We start from the raw sequence: 13,320 nt of genomic DNA, 5'->3' as shown, positions 1-13,320 counted from the left end.
TTGCCTCTGGATAAGCCTCTCTTCCAAAGGGAGGAGGGAACTCCACATCGCCCCATTTCACTTTACAGACATAATCGGCCGTTGCATCAATCTTCGCAGCCAAGTCTAACACGTAAACGCCATCTGCAGTTACAACTGAAGAGGGGGGAAAACAGTGTGCACTAGTGAGAAAAAACCATGGTTACTTGCTAACAACAGAAAAGCATCACAAGGCACCCAGGTTAAGGTTCATGTCAGGGTGCCACCTAGATTAGAGGTGGTGCTCAATTTTGTGGGGCTTCCATATTAAGGCATTTAGATGACATGGACCTGCCAACAGAGGAACTATTTCCTGAACCGGTGGTCAAAGGCACCATTCTAAATTGAGAGGCAGACTGCTCCCTCACATTTAGTTTGAAAGGGGTACTTTTGGAGTGCATTAAGTAAGAACATCCCACCTACAGAGATGGCGAAATTTTGTATGCCCATGCAACCATCCTGGGTCAGTCTCCTCAGAGGGCATGTTACTCAGCTGCATCACTGTACCTGAAACAACTGAACGCTCCATGTACACCTTATGAAGAGATGCAGCAGGATTACCTGCTCTCACAGAACCAACAGGAAAGAGGCAGAACTCCTATGCAGCCATCTGCCTCCCCAGGGAGATGAATGCATGGCTGGGGAAGAAGCAAGAGTATGCTGGCAAGCCCTGCCTCTGTGCTCCCAAAGCCCTGACTTCCACCCACACAGTATTTGTTCACAGCAACAAATGCTATACTCAGATCCAACCTGCGATATGAATGCTGGGTACCCAAATTTCAGATTACAAAGATACAGCATTTATTGTTGTAAGCAAATGCTGAAAGTGCGGAAGGTGGGGCCTTGCACCACATCAGCTGGGCTTGCTGGCACACCCTCACTGCCCTCTGACCATGCAGCTTCTTCCTGGGTAAGCAAACATCTGTATAGGGCTATGAATCATACAGAGGTGGTTAGCAGCCTCCTCTTTGGGTGGTTACTCTGGGCTCCCAGCAGATCATAATTATGGCACTGATTTATTTCTTGAGGCACATTCATGTGCTCATGTACACAGTTTGGGAACTACTGGCATAGGGTCTGCGAACTGATCTGTGGATTGACTTGCACAACTAGGACTACCAGAGATTGTTTCAGGATACCAACCCTGAATTCATAACCACCGCCACAACATACATTCATAACTCATGTAAGATTTAGCCCAGGCAGAAGATGTTTAGTTGAAAATATGTGCAGCTCTTTTGGCCTTTCTCCACATTACTTGCATTCTAAACATCTTTGTCATCTTATTTTCTCCTATCAAATCAGCCAGCATCCTCTGAATCATCTATGCCTGTCAAGTACTGTTTTATAGTCTACACCAGGGGTCTCCAAACCCAGCCCAGGGGCCAGATGCAGCCTGCAGCAAGCCTCTTTCCGGCCCGCGGCCAACCTCTTGTCCCCTGAAAGCCTCTGGCCCGCTCTACTGAACATGACCAGGACTGATTGTGTCCGGAGGGTGTTCTGAGGGCCAGAGAGGTTGAATGAGTAAGCCCATTCATTCATTTATTCACTCATCCAAGTTCCATCTCAAATTTAATTTTATATTTAAATTTTTTTCCAGCCCTCCTCACCAAGCCAGATATTTGATGCGGCCCTCTGGCCAAGAAGTTTGGAGAACCCTGATCTACACTGTTTGCTGCTTTTGTGCTCCTACTTTTTATGCCTATTACTGTTGATAGTTTTAAGAAATTTTACGCTGCCGCTTTTTAGTCAAGTTCTTAGCTTGGTGCTGCTTTACTGTATTTTTAGATGTTTATGGTCTTATTTTAAATAATTGCATATTTTTGTTTTTTATGTAAGCCGCCATGGGTGTCCATGCAAGTAGAGGAAACATGGAGTAGAAATACAATACATTACTTGGCTGGACAAATAACTGTGTGCAACCATAATGTAAGGAGAGAAAACCAATGCTGGGAGAATGGAGGTGGGAGAAGGTTCATTCTATCCCCCAAATCCATTTTTGCAAAAATACATATCTCAGCAGAAGTTCAGCTTGCATTTACAAGTTCTTCCGTTAACCTCTACATTTATATATATTTCTATATTTCTTTACTCAGTTGTGGTTGGTCTGTGGAACTCCTTGCCACAGGATGTGGTGATGGCATCGGGCCTACATGCCTTTAAAAGGGGATTGGGCCAATTTCTGGAGGAAAAATCCATTACACGTTACAAGCCATGATGTGTTTGTACAACCTCCTGATTTCAGAAATGGGCTATGTCAGAATGCCAGATGCAAGGGAGGGCACCAGGATGCAGGTCTCTTGTTATCTGGTGTGCTCCCTGGGACATTTGGTGGGCTGCTATGAGAGACAGGAAGCTGGACTAGATGGGCCTATGGCCTGATCCAGCAGGGCTGTTCTTATACCTGGCATGCAAGCTGAAACTGGCTACATAAGATAGTTTGCATTACCTGCTGGAAATTCTACATGCAAACAAACTCAGGATTGTTACAGTTGGGACTGCAGTTCCTTAAGAGAAAATACACATTGAACAATTGCTGACTTTTATGAAGACCGGGGCGGGGGCTGCTTCATGTGTCATGGGAGTCAGCAGATTCACCCACCTATAAGCTACACACATAGCAGATAAGATGTCATACTTGAATTAGACTGGCTAGGTCTTGAAGCTCATTAAGTTTACTTTGGATCAGTTACAGTCCAACAAACTTCACTGGGTGGTTGTGGGAACAAAACGGAGGGAGACGCACACCAGGTGGTGTTGGTGGAAACAGCAGGAATACCAGTACTGCAGCATCACCAATCTGCATTTAGAGTAACTTAGCCTGCAATCCTACATACACTTACTTATGAGTAAGTCCCACTGAATTCAGTGAGGCTTACTGAGTAGACATGCATAGGATTGTGCTATGATGAGGATGGCTTGGCCTGAGGCGTTTACAATTTAAAATTTTTTTAATTTTTTATAATGCTTTATTTATTACAGATACAGGTAAGGAAAATTGGATAGACTTAGGGCTAGGACTACATAGGTTACACACAAGTGTGGTGGCCATCAATTACAACAAACATTAATCCAAACAGTTTGGATACAATTAAAATTTTAATATCGGGGCAACAGAAGGAGGGAAGAGGAGATGGTGAAAGTAAATAGGAGAAGTACCCAAGGTAAGTGAAGAATTAAAAGAAAATAAGTGTACTCATGGTGCTTCATGAAAAGCCTGAGAGGTGAAAAGCAGAAGGGACACAAGCTAAATGCGGCCCCTGACAATACTTACATATTGTGCAGTGAAGTCAGCTTTGTCTTTCACACATGAGACACCATGAATGCATACACAGCTTAACAGATCTGTTTCCACAGATCCCTGCAATGCACTAAGTGGCACTCACAAAGAGAGGAAGTGAAGTTTTCCAATTAGCAGATCTCTATTCACAAAGGCAGATGCTCAAGATCTTTCTTTACATTCTTGAGTTTCTGTCCTTAGCAGTTTTCTAGAATTTGACATCAAAATTCATTTCTATGGACATTTTACTTGCGTCAGCATTCTAAGATTGATGGGTCTGTTCCATGTTCCCTGTTTGCGGAGGAGGGCTAATTCAAATTACTCTGACAACAGCAAGGGCTTGTGAAAACATTGACATCTACAGCACAGACTCTGCGTTCTATCTTCATTTTCTGTTCCACCACATTTTACTGGTTCACTGAGAACTGCAGGAAGCAGAATAAAATATGGCTGTTTAGGTCAAAACAAAGAAATGAGTTACCTAATGGATTTATTTCCAAATATGTAAAATATAAGTCCTCGTAAAGGTTGAACAGCCCAGAGATGAAGCTTGCTAAAATGCTGCATAGAGAAGAAGAAAAAAAAAACATACCAGATAAATTTAATTAAAACAGGCAAACATTGACCAAACTACTGGCCCTCCATACTTGGCCCTGCCCATTATACATTTATATCATTAGTCCTTTCAATCTGTCTGCTGTCGATTCAGCTGATGACTCAGAGGTCCAGACCTGAATGAGTCAGATCCAGCCATCATTGTCTGTTTTCCTCCCTAGAGTCCTTTCATCATCCATCTCGCCTGACATTTTTTAAACTGAAAAAGAAGAAGTACCTTTCAGCTATGTGAAGCACATCTTAACTTTAAGGACCACATCAGGAAAAAGGATAATTTCCCCCCAAACATTAGCTTTTAACTAATCACAGCCCTCCCAAGAACAAAAAAGCACACAGAACACTTAACACATACCAGGACACACACTTTAAAAACAGAGGTAGTCTACCCACTACCTTTGGCAAGTAATCACGACTGCAGCTCTTGATTTCTAGAGAGAGTGATGCTGGGGAGGCTGTGCCCTAGAGGCCATGCCACCAACTCTGGAGCCCAATTCTACAGCTCCATATGTTTGTATCTGGGCACCAAGCAGATACACTGCAGCAGAAAACAGCCCCTCTGAAATCTTGATAGTAAGCTCAGCCATGAAGCCCTCTCCAGTTGCTTCCAAGAGTGCCTCCATTTGCCATACAAAACCAAAAAAGAGACTTTTGGAATATCCTCCTCCCAATTTGCCTTGCGAGGAAAAAAGACTGGATGACACACCCACCAAACCCAGAGTACCCAATACCATTTAGTTATAGGAGTACAGCCACCATGAAGCACCCCCCCCCCACAGCTAACAGGATATAAAGTAATGATTCAGAATTACTCTCTCTTGTCTGACGGAGCATGCACCAAAAGATGCTTCTTGACATCGGACTCATTCAGCTTCTCATCCACGCGCACCAGCAACTTCTGAGCCTTGGCATCAACATCCCCCACATCCACACCGCCCTGGTGGTGGAATAGGACATAGTCCCCCTCACGGGCTGCGTAAATGCACACATAGAACTCCTCTGTCTGTGAATTTGAGATACCAAATTAGAAAGATTTTAGACTAACTGCAGTTTTGTTCCCAGAATAACACTGTACACACCACTCTGAACTTGAGGGTCAGAAGTACTGTGCGTTCACACAAAAAAAAACTAACCTGTTTGTGCGGAACAAAAGGCTCTATCAAGAAGTTCTTTAGGATGCCCTTAGCTTTGGCAATCTATGGGGAATAAGAAACACACAAAACTAGAACCTTACACAAGCATGCAAAATGAAAGCTAGTCAATATTGTATTACTACAAAAAGTTGCTCTCCCAGGGCTCTACAAGCCTAAACAAATTCTACTTATTTGTGCCATCCATACACTGCTCTTTTTTCAAAGAGCTCTGAGAAGCATGACTGCCTCACAATAATTCTGTGAAGCTTGTCAGGCCAAGAAATAACTTAGTACTCACTGTGGTTTCATGTCCCAGCCGGGGCTTCAGCCAGGCCTTCACTTGCTCCAAGTCGAGATTCACACCTACGAGACCCAGTTTGCCACGTCGTTTTATCAGCTGATCAGGCTTCACCACCAGCCGCTAGAATTTTACAGCACAAAAACACAAAACGTAAGAATAGGACCAACCTGTAGTTATTGGTTTTTCAGATGGCCGAGGTCTCACTCAGATGCTCAATGATCCTCCATGTGGAGAGGTCAAGTGACTTCAGACACATGACAGAAGTCACACAGGAACCAGTACAAACCATGTTCATAGAAGCCACTTCCTCGTAGGAGCCTGGTAAGCATGGCAGCACATTTACTCACTTGGTTCACACACAGCTAACGAGCCAAGTTATAGGCTATAAAGGGCAAGGAAGCTTCCTTCTGTAAATGGAAGTCTTGCCCTAATGAGGAGAATAAAAAGGAACACACACTGGCAACAGAAATGTAAGAAGGTGATACAGGAGGCCAAGAGAGACTATGAGGAACACATGGCCAGCAACATTAAGGGGAATAATAAAAGTAGGTTAAATATGTTAGAAGCAGGAAACCCACCAAAGAAGAAGTTGGCCCTCTGGATGGTGAGGGAGGGAAAGGGGAGATAAAAGGAGACTTAGAGATGGCAGATAAATTAAATAAGTTCTTTGCATCTGTCTTCACGGCAGAAGACCTCAGGCAGATACAGAGGCGTAGCTAGGTCATTTGACACCCAGGGCCCATAAATTTTTGTCACCCCATATGACTTAATTAACTTGAATTAATTAAATTGCTTATTTAATTCACTTTTTATACCACCCTTCCTCTAAGCAACTCAGGGTGGTGTACATGGTTCCTCCCCTTATTTTGCCCTCACAACAACCCTGTGAAGTAGGTGAGACAGAGACAGTTATAGTCATGACATGTAATGAATAATAATAATGGCCAGAAAAATAAATGCAGTGAATATTTCCCCACAAGCAATGGATGAAACTCTGCATCAAATGGTAGTTCAGTTCAGTAAAACCTTTACTGACATACAATACAGAGAGAAAAAACAAAACCAGACACAAATATACAACAACATCACAAACATAAACATCAGTCCTTTCCTCACACACTGCCCAGAGTCCCAGAGTTCTGCCTGGCTATTACCCCGGATAAAAAAGACGCGACCTTATCCAGGGACTCAGGTTCAGATGTGGAAAGGAGAAACTGGAGCATGATTGAATCTTCCCAGCCCTGCATCCTAGCTAACAATGGGCCTAGATATGTATTTCACGCGTGAAGCATCATGTAACAGGCAGTAGAAAAAATGTATGAGTCTCGATACAATCCCTACCACACTTGCATTTCCTCTCCGAGTAGGGGATACCACTAAACCTGCCCTTTAACAAGGCCAATGGAAGAGCGTTACATCTTGCAAGTATGAAAGCTCTCTGAACCTGCAGGTACTCCAGGTGATAAAAGGAGGCTGGTTTCCCAAAACTAACCGGAACATGGAGATATAGTGGAGAGCATGTAGTTTTGGCAGCACTAAACAGCATCAAATGGTATATAACATAATGGTATTATTCCTAAAAACCATGATTTCCAGAATTTTGGTCACTAGGGTATCACCCCCACCCCCGATGTCTCATTGCCCTCTTTTGAGTTAAGGCAGCGGTTCCCAAACTTTTAACACTGGGACTCACTTTTCACAATGACAATCTAGGAACCACCGGAAGTGATGTCATGGATGGAAGTGACATCAAGCAAAATAAAATTATAAATAATTAAAGAAAAACAAATAAAACAAATCGCCCCCCCTAGCTATGCCACTGGGCACATACCTCTGCCTGAATGGCCCCTCTTGACTAAGGAATTAAGTCAGATAGAGGTTAAAAAAGATGTTTCAGACCCAATTGACAAATTAAAGATCAATAAGTCATCAGGCCCTGATGGCATCCACCCAAGAGTTATTAAGGAACTGAAGAATGAAGTTGCTGATATCTTGACTAAATTATGCAACTTGGATAGTAAGTGTCACACTGACCTTTAAAAAGGTAAGGGAAGGGGACCCGGGTAATTACAGGCCAGTCGGCCCAACGTCTGTTCCAGATAAGGTGGTGGAATGCTTCATCAAAAATAAAATATTAAAACACATAGACGAACAAGCCTTGCTGAGGGAGAATCAACATGGCTTCTGTAAGGGTAAGTCTTGCCTCACAAACCTTTTAGAATCCTTTGTAAAGGTCAACAGGCATGTGGCTGCAGGAGAACCTGTGGATATTATATATCTAGACTTTTAGAAGGCATTTGACACGGTCCCTCACCAAAGGCTGCTGAGAAAACTCCACAGTCAGGGAATTAGTGGGCAGGTCCTCTCCTGGATTAGGAACTGGTTGAGGTCCAGGAAGCAGAGGGTGGGTGTCAATGGGCAATTTTCACAATGGAGAGAGATGGAGTGCCCCAAGGATCTGTCCTGGGACCTATCCTGAGACAGATCAGGAAAGGGAGCTTGGGGTGTGTTGCCCAAGCAGGCCCATAACCTGTTGCGAGCTGCTGGAGTGCGGACGACGTTCACAAAGCTGGCTGCCTGGCTACTGGCTCGGCTTGCCTATCTCTCAAGGTCGGAGCGCGCACACTCCCAGCGACAAAGACGATACAAGGCAGAAGTCCTCCACCAAACGCCTCTTTACTATGCACAAGATATTTATAAGAGCAACAGTCCAAACTGTACAAATGGTACACGAATCACTGATCTCACTGACGTAGCCTTTGGCACAAAATCCACTCTGCATCTCCCACACCTTTGCTGGCCCCTGCAGGAACTTATACTAGTGACAGCCAATCAGCATGAGGGAAATACTGCTTAGTCATGCTGACTTGGCATGTGCTGCCACACACACACTCACACACACTCAGGTAGCAGTCACCTGGTGTACATCACCCCATGTTACATCACCTTCAGTTCCCAGGGTGCTGTGCTGGCTATGTCTGGTCAAGGCTTCAGGCCTGCTACTATTCAGCCAGTAAATTATCTAGCAGTCCCGGGGATGAACCCTTGACAGGGTGCTTGTGAACAGCTAGATGAAAGTGTCGACCCAATGTGTGGTGGCAGTGAAGAGAGCTAATTCCATGTTTGGGATCATTAGGAAAGACATTGATAGTAAGACAGCTAATAATGTAATGCCGTTATACAAATTGATGGGGGCACCTTCCCTACAAGGAAAGGCTACAACGTTTGGGCCTCTTCAGGATAGAGACGCCTGAGGGGGGACATGATTAAGACATACAAAATCATGCAGGGGATGGACAGAGGGGATAGAGAGACGCTGTTTTCCTTCTCACATAACACCAGAACCAGGGGACCACGAAAGTTGAGTGTTGGGAGAGTGAGGACAGACAGAAGCAAATATTTCTTCACCCAGCGTGTAATTAGTTTGTGGAACACCTTGCCACAGGATGTAGTGATGGCATCTTGCTTGGATGCCTTTAAGAGGGGATTGGACAAATTTCTGGAGGAAAAGTTCATTATGGGTTACAAGTCATAGTAGGTACGTATAAGCTCTTGGTTTTAGAGGCAGGCTGCCTCTGGTTGCCAGAAGCAAGGAAGGGCACCAGGATGCAGGTTGTGCCTGTTGTCTTGTGTGCTCCCTGGGGCATTTGGTGGGCCACTGTGAGATACAGGAAGCTGGACTAGATGGGCCTTTGGCCTGATTCAGTGGGGCTGTTCTTATGTTCTTAATACTGTATCAGAAAGTTTAACCAATCAAAATGGGCACAACCTTTTACTACTCCTTCCAATTGGTCCTGGTCATTTGACCTAGAGCAGTGGTTCCCAAACTTACCAGGGTCACAACACCCCCGCAGCCGCCTCTTCTTCACTATCTTGGATCTTACAAGATCCAAGATGGTAGTGCTTAAATCTTGTGAGATCCAAGAAGGTGACATCTGAATCTTGTGATATTTGGGTGCTGCCATTTTGGATATTGTGAGATCCAAGCACCTGGGAAAACAGGTAGGAGGGACCATTGGGAGCATCCCATGGCAGCCCTAAGAGTGTGCCCGTGACACACCTTCTGGAAACCCCTGGCCTAGAGAACCAGTAATCAATAGTTTTCTTACAACTAACAAACACTTTCCATGGTGACCCAAGTCAATACCACCCACTGCTTACGGAGGTATTTTGTACGTCTCCATAGACTTCAAACCATTCTTTTTAAAGCACGCAGTTTTCCCTCCAGCGTTTGACCCTAACTAGACATGCATTGCCTTGCATTTTGGAACAATGCTTAAACATAGAAGTGCCTCTTATTTCAGAAAACACAACCAGAATGGTACGATCCTGGTTGGAACTTCAGTAAGAGAAGGGGGGAGGTTAATCTCCTTCTCTCTGCTGTGGTCCCAAGGTTGAATCACTTCTAAAAAATCCAAATGCACACACATCCAATTAGACTCTTAGAAATAAAAGATGGGGATGGGATGGCTGAAGTAGATTTCACCCCTAAGTCCCATATAGCTCTGAGACATGCTAACACAATCACTACTACAAATCAAATTTGGATAAGGGTGGAGGGAGGCATCAAATATATCAACACCTAATTAGTCTAATTTTTACTGGTATTATTGGCACAATGCTTAGGCTAACTTGACCCTTTTTAAAATTTAGGGCAGCCCTAATTCAGCCTCACCAACAAGTCCACAATGGTCAGTAACCTATTAAAAAAACTACTAGCCCACACACAAACCTCTGTAATTAATTTTTGCCCCTCCCTACTGAAACCTGTACTGCTATCCTGCCCAATCAGCTGGAAGCAATTCTACATGCTAGAAATGAATCATTACTATTATTTAACAATACTACTGTTGCTAAACATTTATACAGCAATTTCCAAATGTGCAAGTATTTCATGTGTATTATCTTGATGTTGTCCTTATAAACAACCCTATAAGAAGAGTCAGTACTATAACTGGGTATTTGAGGACAAGTGGGAGTGACTTGCCCAAGGCCACCCAGTGCGTTTGTGGTAGTTCAGAATACACCTCTGTGGAACCAGAGTCTCTTAGAGAGCTGATGTACTATAGTGGCCTTTTAGTACCCAGCCCTAAGTAGCTGTCATTTGCAACCCTAAACAAATTTTACTGGCATGTTAAGGAATTTGAAATATGTTTTTCCCCGTAATTCATTTAAGAATAAATGTTCGCACTAAGAATCCTCAGAGCCCTTGCTGTCTTCTGGCAAAGCTCACAGAGTCCAATATTCTCCTTGCCAATACACGCCAGAAACTGACTCATGTAACTAAGTGCCATATATTTAATTAGCTACCAATACAGCTCTCGTCTATCAGCAAGAAAAATGGAACTGTGTAGCAAGTCTGTGTTCAGCTAAATGTGATTAAACAACTGGATGGCAGCCAGATGAGAGAGGCACAGAGAGGAATTGGGGACAGGGTGTCTTGCACTTATAATTCAACTTGTTCAGCTAAGAAATTTTTTGGGGGGAGAACAAGAGGATCCCAAAACCTCTCAGGAAACAAACAGACCCATTTGAAAGAAAACATATTAAAAGAAAATTGATCCCATAGATGCCCTATAAATGTTACCTTTTACATACAGAAGACCCAAGACTGAACCTTTTACTGAAACACTATACAAGGCTGACATTAGGGACTGGAACCTAAGGCCCACTGTTGACCCCCCCCCCAGCACCTGTTCTGCCACTGCCCATCTTCATGTGACAGAGTTGGTCCACATCATGGCCTCCTTCCAATTATCCGGTCTGCAATGGCACCATCACGCAGGGGATCCATGTCATCACAGAGGCACTTGGGGGAGGGTGCTCCCATTTGCGGAATGGGATGAGAAGACAGCAATAGAGTTCCACTGCTGCCATCACCACCAGGCACCCAGACTTCATGTACAAGGGGACCCAGAGAAGATAGTTTGCCAAGGAAACCCTCAAAGTTGGAGCCAGCCCTACCATTAACATCAGATTTGGGACTAAAACAAACATACATGCTAGCTACTGCCACAAATGGGATCAGAATCTTCTGACCCAGTGGCAAAAAACTCAGCTGATTTAGGGAAGCCAATGTCTCCACTCTCAGCAATACACAGTGGGCTCCCAATTTAAGTTTTTCCACCTCTGAAAGGTACTCAATCCTATATGTATCACAACCTTCAAACAAATGAACCTGCCTCAAGCCTGGGAGTTCTTACACATCCAAAGTGTTTCGTTCAGTTCCTGAAGAGTTCTTCCTGTTACAGGTTTCAAGGGCAAAGAGGGGGGAAGAGAGAAAGAGTAGCTGCAGCTTGTTCTGCTCACCTCAGTTAAGAGCCAGGGATGATCCTGGATTAGCCGGTCCCAGTCGGTATTAGCTGTTACTCTGGCATATTTGAAGCGATTCTGGATGGCTGAGGAAGTGCAGATGTACTTGTACAAGAACTCCTTCCCGGTCTGTTCAGAAATGGCTTTGGCTGACATGGTTACCTAAAGCAAATTTGAAAGTACATACTGAAGATATCATAAGGTTCCCTCCTCTACCCAGTGATTTTAAGTTTTCTACTTTAAGACAGTTTTATGAATTGAACTCTCGCTGGAAAGGTTTCTACCATTCAAACATTCCAACATCTCCAGGGGTAATTTATTTTAAAAAAAAAAATCACATGGTAGCATCTTTCTGGGGGATTATACCATTTAAATTCAACAGAAGACAGCATGCACGAATGTTCACATGTGCAAAATATCACTTTAAATAGATAAAACTAAGACAGGTTAGGTTGGACACCCTTCTTCATGCAAGTTTGGCAGTGGTTTAATTCCAGAAAGATTATACTACATACTGTTTCTGAGCATGTTAACTAGCCCTTAGAAGTTTCAGCAGCAGTTCTGAGAACTCCAGCCAAAAAGTGACATTCTGATACAGAATAAACTGGACCCAGAAGTACCTGTGAAGTCCCAGAAGTAGTGCTGATGCTAAACAAGTCCTTGATCCATTAGTGGATCACCAAACAATTTCTGTTGCAGGGGGTGGGCAACATCAACCTTATGTCTCTTTGTTGTTAGACCTTGATCTGAACCAGCAGGGAACTTGTTAGAGCCAAACTTGTATACATTCCAGACAAGGTATGCGATTAGATCTTTCAGCAATTTCTTTTGTTTTCCTAAAAGTAGCAACAGGGTTGGGCACAATATGAGTTTAGGGCCACAAATGGAGAGAAAAAGAAAGGCATTAGCCATTGCACCCTTTGAAAATTTCCCAGTGTCTCACCCCTGAACTGACAATAGTCACAGTGAGAAAAACACGCAGGCCCAGGTATTAGCTCTGTACATTCCCCCCTCTCCGGTTAATAGTTGCTCCAAGTGGGTGATGAGGGAAGTCTTGCCTCAAGAAATGTAGCAGGGGAGGTAGACCTTCATGTTCTGCAGCCTTATCTCAAAAGGGACTCAGGATATGGTCTGAAGGCCATAGGATACAGCCTTTTTGCTGATGCTCAACAGGTCTAGGTCTGGTCGTTGTCAGAATGGCAAACTGCCTGTCTGGAACCCCCATGCAAAATGCATAAGTAAACAGCCTCTTTCATTCCCCCCAGTTGCTTTTAGAAAAAACAACAACAACAAAAACACATCCACACACCACAGCATGTAATGTGGCCCTTATGGTTTTAAGCCAAGACTGCATAACTCAGAATCCTGTCGCATAAGATTAATTTCACCATTTGTCAACAGAGATTGTGAATATGCACTCTTTGTAACTTAAAAACCATACATCAATAGTCCACAGGCAGTCTAGTAAAACAAAACAGAGCATGCAAGGCTGAGCTCAGCCCATCTTTGATAACCAACTCTTGAAACACTATGGGCGCAATCCTAACCAACTTTCCAGCACTGACCTAGCTGTAATGCAGTCCCAGGGTAAGGTAATAAACATGTCCTTACCTTGAAGCCTCCTCGAGTGCCTCCCCATTACAGAATGCAGTGCACACCACACT

At 43.8% G+C, this 13,320-nt stretch overlaps 1 protein-coding gene across 1 annotated transcript in view; it reads right to left on the bottom strand.

Annotated features, from left to right (window-relative positions):
* Positions 1–13,320, bottom strand: part of ACLY (ATP citrate lyase) — a 58,249-nt gene that overhangs the window by 31,335 nt on the left and 13,594 nt on the right. The window contains exons 2-7 of the mRNA XM_066626847.1: positions 11,654–11,818; positions 5,342–5,464; positions 5,044–5,106; positions 4,723–4,913; positions 3,780–3,859; positions 5–135 (exon numbers count right to left, since the gene is read on the bottom strand). Coding sequence (XP_066482944.1) covers positions 5–135; positions 3,780–3,859; positions 4,723–4,913; positions 5,044–5,106; positions 5,342–5,464; positions 11,654–11,812 — 747 coding nt within the window. The 5' untranslated portion in view covers positions 11,813–11,818. The remainder of the gene's footprint in view (positions 1–4; positions 136–3,779; positions 3,860–4,722; positions 4,914–5,043; positions 5,107–5,341; positions 5,465–11,653; positions 11,819–13,320) is intronic.

The sequence above is a fragment of the Tiliqua scincoides genome, chromosome 5 (assembly GCF_035046505.1).
Source record: "Tiliqua scincoides isolate rTilSci1 chromosome 5, rTilSci1.hap2, whole genome shotgun sequence".
NCBI classification, from domain to species: domain Eukaryota; kingdom Metazoa; phylum Chordata; class Lepidosauria; order Squamata; family Scincidae; genus Tiliqua; species Tiliqua scincoides.
The sequence above is the reverse complement of the archived record's forward strand: the minus strand, read 5'-3'. Positions and strand labels throughout refer to the sequence as shown.